The sequence below is a fragment of the Triturus cristatus genome, chromosome 12 (genome assembly GCF_964204655.1).
Source record: "Triturus cristatus chromosome 12, aTriCri1.1, whole genome shotgun sequence".
Lineage (NCBI taxonomy): Eukaryota > Metazoa > Chordata > Amphibia > Caudata > Salamandridae > Triturus > Triturus cristatus.
Genome location: NC_140595.1, coordinates 11,766,937 through 11,786,080, shown reverse-complemented (window position 1 = coordinate 11,786,080; position 19,144 = coordinate 11,766,937). Strand labels below are relative to the sequence as shown.

Genomic DNA, 19,144 nt, shown 5'->3' with positions numbered 1-19,144 from the left:
ATTCATTTCTAAACCCAATGACTGATTCCGAAAGACTTTTCTGAATCAGTAAATGTGTTTAATAAATCCCAAATTGCATTTAAGGGGATTTAATGAGTCGGAGGGTTTGTGACAGGTAAAAAGTTTGAAACATCCGACCCCTGCGATTATAGCTGAATTAACTGAGGGGCATGTTCATTTAACTGATGCCCAAGGTCACACCGAATGTCAGTACAGAGGACCTGTCTTCGATTTCCCAGTCACTGCTACAAGTCAGGCCCTCTTAATATCCACACCACAGCCCCCTCCTCCGGCCCACAGCCTCTTTCAGGAGCACGTCCATCCTCTCGGAATATTGAGTGATTGTATTAAAAACTGCTGGCGGCTCTAAGTGCAGCAGTAAAAGGTTTTTCTGGTGGAGTAAGCAGCTCGGAGAGGGGAAGCCTGCTCCTGCCTCCTGCCCCTGCTCTCTGAAGGCTGGCCTCAGGAGGCTGGTGCGAGCGGGCAGTGGGTGGCAGGCCCATTACCGGTCGGCTGGCAGCAGGCCAGACAGCGCTGCATCTTCCCTCATATCCTCTGGGCGCTGGGTCTGACCACTTCCTGTGAGGTCTGGGGTCCAAGCAGGACTGTAGCTGAGAAGGAGGGGGCGCAGGTGGCGGCCTGTAGCACCAGCCCCCATGGAGGCATCACAGGTCTGTGAAGAGGCCTTGTGCGGACGCATGAGGGGGCAGGAGCCGGCCTGAGAAGCTCTGGGGCTGGCCTAAAAGAGACAGACCCTGCTGTGCCCGCCCACTGAAAGCGCAGCTGCCCTTTTATGGGTGAATGTGCCCATGCCCACCATGCTGTGCCACTAAGAGTCCAGGCCGCGGTACCTCTCGACACACTAATACTACACTCACAGTTCCCTCTACTAATCCACCACTAATCCTTTATGGGTTTCAGAGCAGCGTGCTACTCACCGAAAAGTGCTTCGACGCCTCGTCAGGGGTAGTAGGCGCTATATAAATACAATTACATCAGCGTGGGGTGTAGCGTTGCTCTCCTGGTGTACACACTAGAGGCACATGTCCAGCTCGGGAGGGACTGTCCAGCCCCCTCCATGCATGGCGCAGCACTGGTGCAGCACGTGCTGCCTGTGATCTGCCTCTCACACTGCTTTCCTACAACCACTCGTGTGCCCCATGTACACTGCTGTCCCTGGCCTGGCGCTGCGCGTGCTGCTTGTGATCCGCCCCTCACACTGCTTTCCTACAACCACTCGTGTGCCCCATGTACACTGCTGTCCCTGGCCTGGCGCTGCGCGTGCTGCTTGTGATCCGACCCTCACACTGCTTTCCTACAACCACTCGTGTGCCCCCATGTACACTGCTGTCCCTGGCCTGGCGCTGCGCATTCTGCTTGTGATCTGCCTCTCACACTGCTTTCCTACAACCACTCGTGTGCCCCCATGTACACTGCTGTCCCTGGCCAGGCGCTGCGCGTGCTGCTTGTGATCCGACCCTCACACTGCTTTCCTACAACCACTCGTGTGCCCCCATGTACACTGCTGCCCCTGGCCTGGCGCTGCGCATTCTGCTTGTGATCCGCCCCTCACACTGCTTTCCTACAACCACTCGTGTGCGGATGTATGTCGTTACAACGCACACTTTTACAACGCACGCACTTACAACGCATTTTTTACAACGCAACATCCATTACAACGCATTCCATTACATAGCATGACACTACAACGCATTTTTAAAAACTACCTTTACAACGCATTCCATTACATCGCATACTACCTTTACAACGCATACCATTACAACGCATAATATTAAATTGCATTTAAGGTAAGTATTAGATAGTATAGGGGTAAACATTACTTTTCTAACTCCAGGGGGTGCAACAGTAGGGTAAGTGTTGGATAGTATAGGGGTAAAAATTACTATTCTAACTCCAGGGGGTGCAACAGTAGGGAAAGTGTTGGATAGTATAGGGGTAAAAATTACTATTCTAACTCCAGGGGGTGCAACAGTAGGGTAAGTGTTGGATAGTATAGGGGTAAAAATTACTATTCTAACTCCAGGGGGTGCAACAGTAGGGTAATTGTTGGATAGTATAGGGGTAAAAATTACTATTCTAACTCCAAGGGGTGCAACAGTAGGGAAAGTGTTGGATAGTATAGGGGTAAAAATTACTATTCTAACTCCAGGGGGTGCAACAGTAGGGTAAGTGTTGGATAGTATAGGGGTAAAAATTACTATTCTAACTCCAGGGGGTGCAACAGTAGGGTGAGTGTTGGATAGTATAGGGGTAAAAATTACTATTCTAACTCCAGGGGGTGCAACAGTAGGGTAAGTGTTGGATAGTATAGGGGTAAAAATTACTATTCTAACTCCAAGGGGTGCAACAGTAGGGAAAGTGTTGGATAGTGTAGTGTAATATTATGTGTTGTAATGGTATGCGTTGTAAAGGTATTATGCGATGTAATGGAATGCGTTGTAAAGGTAGTTTTTAAAAATGCGTTGTAGTGTTTTGCTATGTAATGGAATGCGTTGTAATGGATGTTGCGTTGTAAAAAATGCATTGTAAGTGTAGTGCGTTGTAAAAGTTGCGTTGTAAATGTTGTTCCCCCTCGAGTGCCCCCATGTACACTGCTGTCCCTGGCCAGGCGCTGCGCGTGCTGCTTGTGATCCGACCCTCATACTGCTTTCCTACAACCACTCGTGTGCCCCCATGTACACTGCTGTCCCTGGCCTGGCGCTGCGCATTCTGCTTGTGATCTGCCTCTCACACTGCTTTCCTACAACCACTCGTGTGCCCCTATGTACACTGCTGTCCCTGGCCAGGCGCTGCGCGTGCTGCTTATGATCCGCCCCTCACACTGCTTTCCTACAACCACTCGTGTGCCCCATGTACACTGCTGTCCCTGGCCTGGCGCTGCGCGTGCTGCTTGTGATCCGACCCTCACACTGCTTTCCTACAACCACTCGTGTGCCCCCATGTACACTGCTGTCCCTGGCCTGGAGCTGCGCATTCTGCTTGTGATCTGCCTCTCACACTGCTTTCCTACAACCACTCGTGTGCCCCCATGTACACTGCTGTCCCTGGTCAGGCGCTGCGCGTGCTGCTTGTGATCCGACCCTCACACTGCTTTCCTACAACCACTCGTGTGCCCCCATGTACACTGCTGTCCCTGGCCTGGCGCTGCGCAGTCTGCTTGTGATCCGCCCCTCACACTGCTTTCCTACAACCACTCGTGTGCCCCATGTACACTGCTGTCCCTGGCCAGGCGCTGCGCGTGCTGCTTGTGATCCGACCCTCACACTGCTTTCCTACAACCACTCGTGTGCCCCATGTACACTGCTGTCCCTGGCCTGGCGCTGCGCATTCTGCTTGTGATCTGCCTCTCACACTGCATTCCTACAACCACTCGTGTGCCCCCATGTACACTGCTGTCCCTGGCCAGGCGCTGCGCGTGCTTCTTGTGATCCGCCCCTCACACTGCTTTCCTACAACCACTCGTGTGCCCCATGTACACTGCTGTCCCTGGCCTGGCGCTGCGCGTGCTGCTTGTGATCCGACCCTCACACTGCTTTCCTACAACCACTCGTGTGCCCCCATGTACACTGCTGTCCCTGCCCTTGCGCTGCGCGTGCTGCTTGTGATCCGCCCCTCACACTGCTTTCCTACAACCACTTGTGTGCCCCCATGTACACTGCTGTCCCTGGCCTGGTGCTGCGCATGCTGCTTGTGATCTGTCTCTCACACTGCTTTCCTACAACCACTCGTGTGCCCCCATGTACACTGCTGTCCCTGGCCTGGCGCTGCACGTGCTGCTTGTGATCCGATCCTCACACTACTTTCCTACAGCCACACGTGTGCCCCAGTGAACACTGCCCTGTAAATATTTTGCCATCTGTGCACCCCCTTCACACACATTTTCACAGAATTGCAAAATAGAAGACCATTGTTCTGTGTGCTCTGCAGAAAGGCCAACCCACTGACAGGCACTTTGCTTTGGCTTCAGTGTTAGCATTAGAGCTGTCAATCAAAGCCCCTCAGAAACACCTGCACAGCTGAAAGTATGCACAGAAAGAAAATACAGAAAGAAACACAACTTGATTAAATAGCTAACCCTTGAGGGACCCAAGATTAAGCAAAACTTGAAATAAGAGAGGAACTAAATCGCTGACATGCATCGCCCTAAAGTTTTTAACGCTCATTGTTAGTAAATCAGTCCATGTGTTTGGCATTAATGTTGTGAAGAGCACGACGGCAGGGTCCGTTTTAGAGTCCCACAGCAAATAACTCTCTTTACTGTGAGCACAGTTCTCTCGCTTTGTGTTCGACCCGGATATTTGGATTAACTTCACAAGGGAACAAGAACCCCGGCCTGTCCGTCTTTTGGATCCATTTTGCTGTGAACAAATACAGCAGCTCCTCTTGTCACGGGGCCAGCGACGTGCAGCCAGGGCCTGGGGTGTCACAGCGGGCGAGGTTAGCGTAAGCAGCGGTCTCAGCACAATATGTATAACATAAGATTAGCATTCTAGCACTTATCATTACCGAGAACAAGGCACTAAAACACATGTGCATGCATTCAGTCCTTTGTGTGACGAATGGGAAAGGGTGGGATCTATGCCTGTGAATGACTGACGGCTGCTCTCACACTGGGATGGAGACACCAGCACCCCAAACCATGACGCTGAAAGTGTTACTGGACTATAGTAGGTACTGCCATAGGCCACAATGGCACTGATTCATTATGGGGGGCTTTAGAACAGTAAGCCCTGCGTCCTGCCTCACAGTTCAGAAAGTTGACTTACTGCCTGGCTTCTGTCTCCTGCTTCAGAGGGAGGCGGGGCAGGCAGCCTGGGACAGACAGCCCAGAGTTAAATACATCAATTTGTTTAGCGATACGATCTTATCTCTAAATAAATCGATCTATTTAATATTTGTACAGAAATGTGAAGGACATATTTTCAGGGGGCGCAGCCCCAGAACCCTATGGAGAATCCGCCCCTGCCTGCCACATCTGCTTATTAGCTGCGCCTACTCCCGCCCACGCACTACACACGCAGTGACTGACTACTCACCGTGCCCTTCAAGAAAGTTCCTTGGGTCCTTAACAAGAGCTGTGAAAGCGCTATAGAAGTGTTACAGTACAATAAATGTTAACCCCTTCGAGGCTTACAGGTATGGCTTCTACTCCTGCCCACCCCCTGTGACTATGGTGACAGGGTGTTGACTTCAGTGTGGGGGGGGGGGGAGTGCTGGGGTTTGAGACGTTTGTCAGCAGGAACCAGGAGTACTAATGGGCTGCTGTCCGTGCAAGGACTGCTGACTTTCAGAGAGAGATAATGGCCTTTGTGGAACAGCTAATGGGCTCAGAGTGGAGATGTACACTTAGCCGTGACGTACTTCCAGTCTCACTGGAGATAGGAAGACACGGGGGTCTTCCACGTTGCCGCTGGAGGTTTTTGAGCATGTGGGGTTGTGTGCACACACATTTTGGGGGACACAAGAACTTCTTTTGAGCCTCACTGTGCATGACTGTGACTTCCAGGTGTGCCTCACCCCCACACCTGCAAGGGGCGGTGTGATTCCCAATGTGGCACCCCGGCTTCAGAATACAGGATGGGATATAGATGGCGGCATCGCCTCAACTCTGAAGAGTTTTGGGGATTTGAACCTTGCACTGGAGAAGCTTTGGAAGTTGTCGTCACGCGCCCTTCTCTAGTGTGAGAGAGTGACAAGAAGACGCGCCAAAGTGACCTGGCTCTTTCTCTCTTCCAGTCCAAGGCTCTGCGTGAGCGATGGCTGATGGAAGGCACCCCTTCGTCAGCCTCCGAAGAAGACGAAGCGATGAAGAAGCAGATTCAGGAGGATGAAATGAAGGCCAAGGAACTGGAAGACGCCATTCAGAGGTACCGGGGTGCAGGGCGCAGACTAGAGGGTCCCAGGGGGAATGCCACAGAATCATGCCACTTGATGGCGGGGGTGGACACAGAGGGGACACTGTAGCGCTTGGAGGTGGTGGGTAGAGATGAAGGACCATCTGGGTGATAATGAGGAGGTCATTGGAGGGCAATGCCAAGGCGTGCTGGGTACGATTAGGCTTTGGGTGTCACTATATCCATGTCATAAATATGAACGCACAAAAATATACGTAGGGATGTGTGACTTTACTGTTCTTCCATATCTGCTCTCCTTGACGATATAGAGGTTGTCAACATCTTCGTCCTGTAGTTTATGGTATGCGAGAGGGTGACTCCCCACTCCCTTGGGATTAGGGGAGAGATTGAGGCACCATTAATGGTAACAGTATGACTACTGTGACGTGTGCACGTAGTATTGAGGACGGTGAGGACAGGAAGGAGGAGCAAGGGGTCCATAGAAAGGTGACTGGTGGAAAGGAACCCTCTGGTGGAAGAGGACAGAACTGCAAGTAACCCCTGAAGGTGAGATTGTGAGCTGAATAAACACTAGGCCTGAGCGTGAAATTCCGCCCCGGTTGCAGAGTTTTTCCCCCTCTGCACAGAGTAGAGTTTTTTCCTCACTTGCGCTCACCAATGTTAAGTTGGTGAGTGCGAGCTAGGAAACTCTTACCACAGACCACCTTCCGGCGAGATTTGTCAACGCAGACGGCCGTGGATGGTCGCTACTGCTTGCGTTGAGAAACCTTCCGTTCGCGTTGAGGAAGCTGCCACTTGAGTATAATATCTACTCGAGCGACAAAAAGAAGAGGCACCCTCTTGCGCTTCGCGTGGTGCCATTCGCGCTGATTTTACAGCATGGGACAAACACCCAGCACTAAAAATCAGTGCGAACAGTGTGACATAACACACTCCATCGCTTGCGGAACTCCGCGTTTTCTACATAGCGGAACTCCGACTCCACTCAGGCCTAACAAACACCACCGGAGGTTTGAGGAGGGCGGGACATTTTCTCCCACACCCCCCTTCTTACAGATACGTTGGGGACTCTCACTTGCCCTCATTCTTTCAGGAAAAATAAGTCCCTGCTTGTAAAACAAGATGAAAACCCATCCCCCAGGCCTGGAGCCCTGCAGCAGCATCATAGAGGGCCGCTAAGGAGACCTGTGCTGGACGCAACAACATGGGCCGGGCTGCCGGGACCCTAAGGCAAGCATGCAAAGGGACCCCCACCCTTGGTCTACTGTTAGTAAAACAAGCACAGCTGGGTGCTGAGGGCCCCACGCAGGCCCCGGGGCCACTGCACCTGCTGCACCACTTGTTCACAACACCGACAACCCCACAGCGGGAAGCCTCGACAACATGTGCTGCAAGAGCCCGTACCTAGAGTCTGCCAGCGCTTGTCTAGCTAATAATTGTAAGATGTGGCCCTACTGATGTGTGGGCCCCCCGGTGCCTGGGTGATGCCTGCAGCCCATGTCTTGAGTGAGGCACTGTCAGTGTGCACCACCACGCCTGCAACGCGGCGCTGTGTGATCTGAGCCTCATCCACAGGATGGAGGAGGTACCGGTGCCGTATGATCAGAGCCCCCCTCGATGGAGGAGGCACCAGTGCTGTGTGATCCCCAATGCAGGGGGCACCGGTGATGGGATCCTCAATGCAGGGGGCACCTGTGATGGGATCCTCAATGCAGGGGGCACCGGTGATGGGATCCTCAATGCAGGGGGCACCTGTGATGGGATCCTCAATGCGGGGGGCACCGGTGATGGGATCCTCAATGCAGGGGGCACCTGTGATGGGATCCTCAATGCAGGGGGCACCGGTGATGGGATCCTCAATGCAGGGGGCATCGGTGATGGGATCCCCAGTGCAGGGGGCACCGGTGATGGGATCCTCAATGCGGGGGGCACCGGTGATGGGATCCCCAATGCAAGGGGCACCGGTGATGGGATCCTCAATGCAGGGGGCACCGGTGATGGGATCCTCAATGCAGGGGGCACCGGTGATGGGATCCTCAATGCAGGGGGCACCGGTGATGGGATTCTCAATGCGGGGGGCACCGGTGATGGGATTCTCAATGCAGGGGGCACCGGTGATGGGATCCTCAATGCAGGGGGCACCGGTGATGGGATTCTCAATGCGGGGGGCACCGGTGATGGGATCCTCAATGCGGGGGGCATCGGTGATGGGATCCTCAATGCGGGGGCACCGGTGATGGTATCCCCACTGCAAGGGGCACCGGTGATGGGATCCCCAATGCAGGGGGCACCGGTGATGGGATCCCCAATGCAAGCGGCACCGGTGATGGTATCCCCACTGCAGGGGGCACCGGTGCCTTGGCTCAGTGAACTCCTCCAGGCAGCCTGTCTGTGCAATACCAGTCTGGGGTCTTCAGCCCGGTGCCCCTATTGATTCCAACCCCCCAGGATGGGCAGTTTCTGAAGCTCCCTGTCTCCTACACCCCCCCCCCCCCTCCTTCTGGAGGAGAGACCAGTGCCGCCCGCCTCTCAGGCTCCCAGCTCGCAGGCAGCAGTGCTGACTTTGGGGTTTCCCGAGGGCAGGCCTGGCCCCCCGCCCCCATCCCTCTCGGCAGGATGAAGTAGGAACTCACTGCCAGTTTCGGGGGTTCCACAGCCCCATCCCTAAATCCAGCTAACGCACCCCACGGTTGCCAGGAAACATGCATCAGCGCTGGACTCCGTGTTCCCTGGCACTGGCACCAGCATTGCAGATGCGGGGGTTGGCATGGGCAGGGGTGGTAGCTAGGGGTTCAATAGGGTACCTAGCAACACCAACTGATCCATTTCTGTGCTGTTTATGGGGGGGGGGCAGAAATAATCTATCAAACAGGGGATGGGGGTTCAGTAGGGCTCCTAGCAACAGCAACCGATCCATGTCTGTGGTGTGCATGTGGGAGGGTGGTCGCAGAAAGTATCTACTGTGCAGGGGAGGGTCACCTTCATTGCACGATGAAAGGGATACAGTGAAGCCATACAGGCATGGCCGCAGCTACCATTGGTTCAGGAGGTGCAGTGGCACTAGGATCCAGCGTCCTGAAGCACACGTTGAACCCTGACAGCGCTATGTTTTATTAACCCGGCCTCAGTGAAAGGGGCCATTGTGCTTGCGTTGCACTAGGGATCATGGCATCCTTGCTACCTTACTGATACTGGGGTGTCACTTATGTATGCCTGCATGTGTAGGTAAGTACATATGAAGGCACGCATGTATGTCTGGGTACTTACAAACTAGGAACCTACCGTTACATTAGCAGAGCGCACAGAATCAGGTGGGACCTACTGGCTTTGCCAATGCTTGTTTTTGAGAGCAGTCATGAAGGTTGGTAAGATCGCGGTGCTCCCAGAGAAGCAACTGGGCACAGAGCTTTGTACCAAGAGATGCTGAAGGGTGGCAGGAGTGAAGGCGACAGCCGGGCTATGCTGGTTTTCATCCTGCACTAGACATGTTTATTATTGGTTCTCTTAGCTATTCAACGTAACTTAGTTTTTTTTTTTAAAGCTCTTTATGCCTCTGGGCTACCTTCAGACTGACACAAAAGATAACTGAAGGCGGAGTTGGCAGGGGGGGAGAAGACAGGGAGTAGAGGTGTCAGTCTTAGAAGAGTTGAGTATTGGAGCACAGTGCCACCTAGGGGCAGGGAGTGGTATGGCAGTGTCAGTGCAGTGCCACCTAGGGGCAGAGAGTGGTATGACATGGCATGTCTGGTTAGTACATGAGGAAGAGACCTGAAGGGACGTAGATGGTGTGTGTGACAAGAGGAGACAACTGTACCCAGGGAAGAGGTGGCGTGAGAGAAGAGAGGCCCAGGGACAGAACCTCGTAGGACGCTCACTGAGAGGAAGTGGAAGTGGATAGATCTCAGCACCAGGAGATTGAGGACGAGTGGCTGGAGGGGACTAAGGTGAACCAGACAAGAGGGGTCCCTGCAGTACCAAGAGAGAGCAGTTTCCTGAGCAGAATGGTGTGGGCAGTGGTATCAAACGCATCAGAGAGGTGACCAAGAATGAGAGGTGCAGCAACCAGTGGTGGTGCGTTGCATCCTCCACCGGAGAGCCTGATCCTACCGGCAGCGAGCACGGGTGCATTGAAGCCATGATGAGAGAGGAGTTGCCTAACGGCTAGGGCGGTCGATCTCGAATCTGGGGAACCGGGTTCGAGTCTCGGCAATGATGCTGAACATCCTGTGATTCTTGGCAAATCACTTAATCTCCCCGTGCCTAACAAAAATGATGAATGTGTCCTCATGTAGCGCAACTGGTGCTATGTAAAGCGCTCTGATACCCAATACCGGGTCAAGTTCCGCTATATAAAACTCTGTAAAAGAAAAAAAAAAGGTGGGAAGGGGAGCCATGGCCTTCCAGAAAAGTGGAAGTTGTTCAGTCACAGCTTCCTGGGACCTTTACGAGGCTGCCTCAAGTATGAGTGTCCTCAAGGCAAACTCACAAGTCATGAAGGTCGAGGCTGCTTAACGCCTCTGTAACCAGAGCACTCAGTGTTCCTGGAGGGAGACCAGCACAGCTGACCTGTGTGGGTGGCCACGGGAGTGTAGCTCCATGGGGAACAAGACTCGGTGCTCACCATTGTTGGCACAGGAGGGCATCCGTTCCAGGAGAGGCAATAAGGACAATTCGGCTAATAGAGACCATTTCCTACAAGGATCTTCAGTTGGAGGTTTGGCTGTGGGATGGATGCTATCTGCGTCAGGATATTGGTGCATAAATTAAACATACAGCTGGAAGAGTTCTAAAACTGCTGCGTGGGCGATAAATTCTGCTTTGTTGGCGGAGTTGGCAGAGTTTTGGCCACTCTGCGTTACGCATGTAATGCGGAGATTCAGCCAAATTTCACCAACTAAGTTGGAGAGTACAAGCGAGAATTTGCGTCTCCTAGCATGATTTCCAGGTACTAGGAGGGCACCCGTGGTATTTTTCCAATACTGGTAGTCACGACCGTTCGCTGGGAGAAAGCTGCAGCTCGAGTAGAAAATCTACTCGAGTGGCAGCGGCAGCCAAACCAACTTGAGAAGCAGTGCCATCTGGCGCACCATTGGGTGCTGTGTGCACTGATTTTTCAGTGCGGAAAAAGCTCCCGGCACTACAAATCAGTGCAAGCAAATGACTCGCCAATTTCCCCAGTTCACAGAACTCCGCATAATATCACAGTCTTAATGTAACTCCGTGGAATTCCTCTGAGTAAAACTCTGCAAGTTCTGCCCAACCCATGCTTTTTAAGATGTTGTCTTTATTCCACTAGATTGTACTACAAGTCGTGCTTTGCTTTGACCTTGCTGTTTGTTTTTCTAATTCATCACTCACAGAACATGTCCCCTCCATGGGCTACAGGAGAAGAGGCAAACCTCTGAGTACATGCCCCCTCCATAGGCTGTAGGAGGCAGGTGCACCAATCACAATTTCTAACTGCCTTTAATCTGTATTATTCCCTCCCCTCTCCACCCGCCCCCATCCCCACAGACTGGAGAAGGAACTGGAAATCCTGGAGAATGGAGTCTCGGCCACATCCACACAGGAGAACCTGGCAGAAGAGGCGGCCAAGGCGGCGGACCTGGAGGAGCTGAAGAGAGCAGTGAACGACGTGCAGAAGGTAAGGGAATGACCCTGTTGGGGGAGAGGAGGTACAGGAAGGTGCGGAACCCTCTTTATGCAGCTGGGCGCCAATGCTGGTTGTGCGGCCATCCCATCCAGTGTGCAAGTAGATGCCCCACCCTGTGTGTGTAAGTATATGCCCCTCTCTGTGTGCCAGTAGGAGCCCCACCCAGTGCGTGCAAGGAGGAGCCTCACCCGGCGAGTTCAAGTAGGCTGTTCCACAGCCTGTGTAGTCGTCTACTGTCACACGGAGCATCACTGCATGATCCCAGACAGAAGCTGCCCTTCACACCCTGTGTGTGAAGGCCGATGCCTTCCTATAAGCAGTTGTTGTGGTTGGTGGGAAATGTCATCTACTTGTCTTTGCCTGATGGGACACCCCTAGGAGGCGCTGCTCGGGGCTTCGGGCAGGGCCGTCCATCCCAGTGCACTGCTTTACAGTGGCGGCTGCATGGGATCCGAAGCAGTGAAGGGGGGTGGCGGACAGGTAAAATAAAAAAAAAACAGAGAACTTACCTTCTCCATTGCTCCTCTCCCGATCCTGATGCTGGTCCGGTCCGAGGCTGATCACACTGCGCAGGCTTCCAGATGCCAATCACAACGTTGCTCTCATGCTGGCAGCGCTGGGATTGCTCTGAGCGCCTTTTTTGATGCTCAGACAGGGACTGGGACCAACAGGATTTTCTCCACCCGGCAGTACAACACAGCTGTGTGGAGAAATGCTAAGTGCGCATATCGGTTTGTCCAGCCTAGAACGGCCAACCAAACAGTTGTGCGCACTTAATAGTGCCCATCACCCCTCCTCCGCACTGCTGTTGCACAGAGTGCAAGGCCACGCCCTATGCACGCTGGCTGGCAGCTGCAGGTAAGAAGAAAAATAAAAGGATAACAAAAGTGGTTTATTATCATTTTATTTTTCAATTGTTTACCTCTGCTGCCACCTAGTGGGGCGATGCTCCTCTGCCACAAAGGAGTTATGCCAGTGCTGCAGCAAGTGAGTGGCTGCTCCGTCTGAACACAGCAATGGATAAGCTCTGTGGCGCCCTCGCCTCTTCTGCATCACAGCAGGAGCCCTCGGAGCAGGGACACAGCAATGGAAGAGCTCTGTGGTGCCCTCTGGTGCCCGTGCTCTGTCAGTGCCTCTTCTGTATCACACCAGGGGGCCCTTGGAGCAGGGACACAGCAATGGAAGAGCTCCGTGGCGCCCTCTGGTGCCTGCGCTCTCACCACAGCGTGCACATTTGTCCCCTCTTCCCACCTTCCATTTTGCAAGCTTGGCTGGAGTGTAATAGAGATCGAAAACTGACATAAAGCACTGGCTCTTTAAACTCCCTGAAAACAGGATAGTGCTTGCCATTTCTAGCGACTCCTGCAAGTCTAGATTCAGAAGCCCTATCTTTCTATTCCATTTAAGTTCCTGGATTTGGAGATCATCTTGCTGGCCGCGACTAGCTTCTTTGTATAGTTGTGAGAGATTCGCCTTACAGCTTAACACCTTGAGTATCGGAACTCCCTCAAGTGAGCATGTGCCCTCTATGATAGCTCTGTCTACATAGCTGCGCAGTTGTAGGTATTTGAAAAAATCCCCCCTTTCCAAATTAAATTTTTCACTCACAGAAGCATAAGACAATAATTGGCCATGTTCGCATATATCCCCCACAGTCCTGATGCCGGCCAGCCGCCACTTTCGAGCGACGGAGTCCATAAAGACTGTGGATACAGTCCCGGGGAGCCCGATCGGTGTATAACCATTTACTTTATTTATCCCGCACATCAAGCATATCTTTTTCCAAACAAAAAAAGCTGCAGCCAAAACTTTAAATCTAGTTTTTTTGTAATAGCTAGGTTCGATAACCCTAACTAATAAGTACCGTGCTTCCGTGCCCAGGACCATTTCAAAAATAGAAGGGGTTACAGCCGGATCCAGGACAGCCGTTTCACCATAAATCAAAATACGACAGTATTGGAGCATCGAAATATAATAATACAAACGAAAATTTGGAATAGCCCACCCCCCTCGGCTAAGTGGCATAATAAGCCATTTCATGGCTCTTCTTGACCTTTTGTAGCTCCAAAGGAACCGAGAGCAAAGTCTATCTATCTTCACAAATAAGGAGTTTGGAAAAATTAACGGAATCGCCCTAAATATATACAGAAACTTCGGGAAAATCAACATTTTAATAACGTTGCTTCTTCCGTAAAGTGTGCTCTGTCAGTGTCTCTTCTGTATCACACCAGGGAGCCCTCTGAGCCGGGACACAGCAATGGAAGAGCTCTGTGGTGCCCTCTGGTGCCGGTGCTCTGTCAGTGCCTCTTCGGTATCACACCAGGGGGCCCTTGGAGCAGGGACACAGCAATGGAAGAGCTCCGTGGCGCCCTCTGGTGCCTGCGCTCTGCCCTTGCCTCTTCTGTATCACACCAGGGGGCCCTCGAAGCAGGGATACAGCAATGGAAGAGCTCCGTGGCGCCCTCTGGTGCCTGCGTTCTGCCATTGCCTCTTCTGTATCACACCAGAGAGCCCTCTGAGCAGGGAAACAGCAATGGAAGAGCTTGGTGGCGCCCTCTGGTGCCCGCGCTCTGCCATTGCTTCTTCTGTATCACACCAGGGGGCCTCTGAAGCGGGGACACAGCAATGGAAGAGCTCGGTGGCGCCCTCTGGTGCCCGCGCTTTGCCCTTGCCTCTTCTGTATCACACCAGGGGGCCCTCGAAGCAGGGACACAGCAATGGAAGAGCTCGGTGGCGCCTTCTGGTGCCCGCGCTCTGAAATTGCCTCTTCTGTATCACACCAGGGGGCCCTCTGAACAGGAACACAGCAATGGAAGAGCTCCGTGGTGCCCTCTGGTGCCCACGCTCTGCCATTGCCTCTTCTGTATCACACCAGGGGGTCCTCTGAGTCGGGACACAGCAGTGGAAGAGCTCCGTGGTGCCCTCTGGTGCCTGCGCTCTGCCATTGCCTCTTCTGTATTACACAAGGGGGCCCTCTGAGCAGGGACACAGCAATGGAAGAGCTCTGTGGTGCCCTCTGGTGCCCGTGCTCTGCCATTGCCTCTTCTGTATCACACCAGGGGGCCCTCTGAGCAGGGACACAGCAATGGAAGAGCTCCGTGGTGCCCTCTGGTGCTCGCGCTCTGCCATTGCCTCTTCTGTATCACACCAGGGGGCCCTCTGAGCAGGGACACAGCAATGGAAGAGCTCTGTGGTGCTCTTTGGTGCCCGCGCTCTGCCATTGCCTCTTCTGTATCACACCAGAGAGCCCTCTGAGCAGGGACACAGCAATGGAGGAGCTCTGTAGCGCCCTCTGGTGCCCGCGCTGTGACATTGCCTCTTCTGTATCACACCAGGGGGCCCTCGGAGCAGGGACACAGCAATGGAGGATCTCTGTGGTGCCCTCTGGTACCCGCGTTCTGCCTATACCATTGCCTCTTCTGTATCACACCAGGGAGCCCTCGGAGTAGGGATACAGCAATGGAAGAGCTCGGTGGTGCCCTCTTGTGCCCGCGCTCTGCCATTGCCTCTTCTGCATCACAGCAGGGGCCCTCGGAGAAGGGACACAGCAATGGAAGAGCTCTGTGGCCCCCTCTGGTGCCCGCGCTCTGCCATTGCCTCTTCTGCATCACAGCAGGGGGCCCTCAGAGCAGGGACACAGCAATGGAGGAGCTCTCTGGCGCCCTCTGGTGCCCGCGCTCTGCCATTGCTCCTTCTGCATCACACCAGGGGGCCCTCGGAGCAGGGACACAGAAATTGAGGAGCTCGGTGGCGCCTTCTGGTGCCCGCGCTCTGCCATTGCCTCTTCTGTATCACACCAGGGGGCCCTCGAAGCAGGGACAGAGCAATGGAGGAGCTCTGTGGCGCCCTCTGGTGCCCGTGCTCTGCCATTGCCTCTTCTGTATCACACCAGAGAGCCCTCTGAGCAGGGACACAGCAATGGAGGAGCTCTGTGTCGCCCTCTGGTGCCCGCGCTCTGCCATTGCCTCTTCTGTATCACACCAGGGGCCCTCGAAGCAGGGACAGAGCAATGGAGGAGCTCTGTGGCGCCCTCTGGTGCCCGCGCTCTGCCATTGCCTCTTCTGTATCACACCAGGGGGCCCTCAGAGCAGGGACACAGCAATGGAGGAGCTCTCTGGCGCCCTCTGGTGCCCACGCTCTGCCATTGCTCCTTCTGCATCACACCAGGGGGCCCTCGGAGCAGGGACACAGAAATTGAGGAGCTCGATGGCGCCCTCTGGTGCCCGCGCTCTGCCATTGCCTATTCTGTATCACACCAGGGGGCCCTCGAAGCAGGGACAGAGCAATGGAGGAGCTCTGTGGCGCCCTCTGGTGCCCGTGCTCTGCCATTGCCTCTTCTGTATCACACCAGAGAGCCCTCTGAGCAGGGACACAGCAATGGAGGAGCTCTGTGGCGCCCTCTGGTGCCCGCGCTCTGCCATTGCCTCTTCTGCATCACACCAGGGGGCCCTCGGAGCAGAGACACAGGAAAAGAGGAGCTCTGAGGCGCCCTCTGGTGCCCGCGCTCTGCCATTGCCTCTTCTGTATCACACCAGGGGCCCTCGAAGCAGGGACAGAGTAATGGAAGAGCTCTGTGGCGCCCTCTGGTGCCCGCGCTCTGCCATTGCCTCTTCTGCATCACAGCAGGGGGCCCTCAGAGCAGGGACACAGCAATGGAGGGGCTCTCTGGCGCCCTCTGCCATTGCTCCTTCTGCATCACACCAGGGGGCCCTCGGAGCAGGGACACAGAATTTGAGGAGCTCGGTGGCGCCCTCTGGTGCCCGCGCTCTGCCATTGCCTCTTTTGTATCACACCAGGGGGCCCTCGAAGCAGGGACGGAGCAATGGAGGAGCTCTGTGGCGCCCTCTGGTGCCCGTGCTCTGCCATTGCCTCTTCTGTATCACACCAGAGAGCCCTCTGAGCAGGGACACAGCAATAGAGGAGCTCTGTGGCGCCCTCTGGTGCCCGCGCTCTGCCGTTGCCTCTTCTGCATCACACCAGGGGGCCCTCGGAGCAGGGACACAGCAAAAGAGGAGCTCTGAGGCGCCCTCTGGTGCCCGCGCTCTGCCATTGCCTCTTCTGTATCACACCAGGGGCCCTCGAAGCAGGGACAGAGCAATGGAGGATCTCTGTTGCGCCCTCTGGTGCCCGCGCTCTGCCATTGCCTCTTCTGTATCACACCAGGGGTCCTCTGAGCAGGGACACAGCAATGGAGGAGCTCTGTGGTGCCCTCTGCTACCCGCGTTCTGCCTCTACCATTGCCTCTTCTGTATCACACCAGGGGCCCTCGGAATAGGGATACATCAATGGAAGAGCTCCATGGCGCCCTCTGGTGCCCGCGCTCTGCCATCGCCTCTTCTGTATCACACCAGGGGGCCCTCTGAGCAGGGACACAGCAATGGAAGAGCTCTGTGGAGCCCTCTGGTGCCCGCGCTCTGCCATTGCCTCTTCTGTATCACACCAGGGGGCCCACGGAGCAGGGACATAGCAATGAAAGAGCTCGGTGGCGCCCTCTGGTGCCCGTGCTCTGTCAGTGCTTCTTCTGTATCACACCAGGGGCCCTCTGAGCAGGAACACAGCAATGGAAGAGCTCAGTGGCGCCCTCTGGTGCCCGCGCTCTGCCCTTGCCTCTTCTGTATCACACCAGGGGGCCCTCGAAGCAGGGACACAGCAATGGAGGAGCTCTGTGGCGCCCTCTGGTGCCCGTGCTCTGCCATTGCCTCTTCTGTATCACACCAGAGAGCCCTCTGAGCAGGGACACAGCAATGGAGGAGCTCTGTGGCGCCCTCTGTTGCCCGCGCTCTGACATTGCCTCTTCTGTATCACACCAGGGGGCCCTTGGAGCAGCGACATAGCAATGGAAGAGTTCGGTGGCGCCCTCTTGTGCCCGTGCTCTGCCATTGCCTCTTCTGCATCACAGCAGGGGCCCTCGGAGAAGGGACACAGCAATGGAAGAGCTCAGTGGCGCCCTCTTGTGCCCGCGCTCTGCCATTGCCTCTTCTGCATCACAGCAGGGGCCCTTGGAGAAGGGACACAGCAATGGAAGAGCTCGGTGGGTCCCTCTGGTGCCCGCGCTCTGCCATTGCCTCTTCTGTATCACACCAGGGAGCCCTCTGAGCCGGGACACAGCAATGGAAGAGCTCTGTGGTGCCCTCTGGTGCCCGTGCTCTGTCAGTGCCTCTTCTGTATCACACCAGGGGGCCCTTGGAGCAGGGACACAGCAATGGAAGAGCTCCGTGGCACCCTCTGGTGCCTGCGCTCTGTCCTTGCCTCTTCTGTATCACACCAGGGGGCCCTCGAAGCAGGGATACAGCAATGGAAGAGCTCCGTGGCGCCCTCTGGTGCCTGCGTTCTGCCATTGCCTCTTCTGTATCACACCAGAGAGCCCTCTGAGCACGGAAACAGCAATGGAAGAGCTTGGTGGTGCCCTCTGGTGCCCGCGCTCTGCCATTGCCTCTTCTGTATCACACCAGGGGGCCCCTGAAGCAGGGACACAGCAATGGAAGAGCTCGGTGGCGCCTTCTGGTGCCCGCGCTTTGCCCTTGCCTCTTCTGTATCACACCAGGGGGCCCTCGAAGCAGGGACATAGCAATGGAAGAGCTCGGTGGCGCCCTCTGGTGCCCGCGCTCTGCCATTGCCTCTTCTGTATCACACCGGGGTGCCCTCGAAGCAGGGACACAGCAATGAAAGAGCTCTGTGGTGCTCTCTGGTGCCTGCGCTCTGCCATTGCCTCTTCTGTATCACACCAGAGAGCCCTCTGAGCAGGGACACAGCAATGGAAGAGCCATGTGGCGCCCTCTGGTGCCCGTGCTCTGCCATTGCCTCTTCTGTATCACACCAGAGAGCCCTCTGAGCAGGGACACAGCAATGGAGGAGCTCTGTGGCGCCCTCTGGTGCCCGCGCTCTGCCATTGCCTCTTCTGCATCACACCAGGGGCCCTCGAAGCAGGGACAGAGTAATGGAAGAGCTCTGTGGCGCCCTCTGGTGCCCGCGCTCTGCCATTGCCTCTTCTGCATCACAGCAGGGGGCCCTCAGAGTAGGGACACAGCAATGGAGGGGCTCTCTGGCGCCCTCTGGTGCCCGCGCTCTGCCATTGCTCCTTCTGCATCACACCAGGGGGCCCTCGGAGCAGGGACACAGAATTTGAGGAGCTCGGTGGCGCCCTCTGGTGCCCGCGCTCTGCCATTGCCTCTTTTGTATCACACCAGGGGGCCCTCGAAGCAGGGACAGAGCAATGGAGGAGCTCTGTGGCGCCCTCTGGTGCCCGTGCTCTGCCATTGCCTCTTCTGTATCACACCAGAGAGCCCTCTGAGCAGGGACACAGCAATAGAGGAGCTCTGTGGCGCCCTCTGGTGCCCGCGCTCTGCCATTGCCTCTTCTGCATCACACCAGGGGGCCCTCGGAGCAGGGACACAGCAAAAGAGGAGCTCTGAGGCGCCCTCTGGTGCCCGCGCTCTGCCATTGCCTCTTCTGTATCACACCAGGGGCCCTCGAAGCAGGGACAGAGCAATGGAGGATCTCTGTTGCGCCCTCTGGTGCCCGCGCTCTGCCATTGCCTCTTCTGTATCACACCAGGGGTCCTCTGAGCAGGGACACAGCAATGGAGGAGCTCTGTGGTGCCCTCTGGTACCCGCGT

General features: G+C 55.2%; 1 protein-coding gene across 2 annotated transcripts in view; it reads left to right on the top strand.

Annotated features, from left to right (window-relative positions):
- PALM (paralemmin) overlaps positions 1 to 19,144 on the top strand; it is a 269,190-nt gene that overhangs the window by 198,677 nt on the left and 51,369 nt on the right. For both annotated transcript variants that reach the window (XM_085638546.1, XM_085638545.1), the window contains exons 4-5: positions 5,758 to 5,888; positions 11,391 to 11,520. In XM_085638546.1, coding sequence (XP_085494672.1) covers positions 5,758 to 5,888; positions 11,391 to 11,520 — 261 coding nt within the window. The remainder of the gene's footprint in view (positions 1 to 5,757; positions 5,889 to 11,390; positions 11,521 to 19,144) is intronic.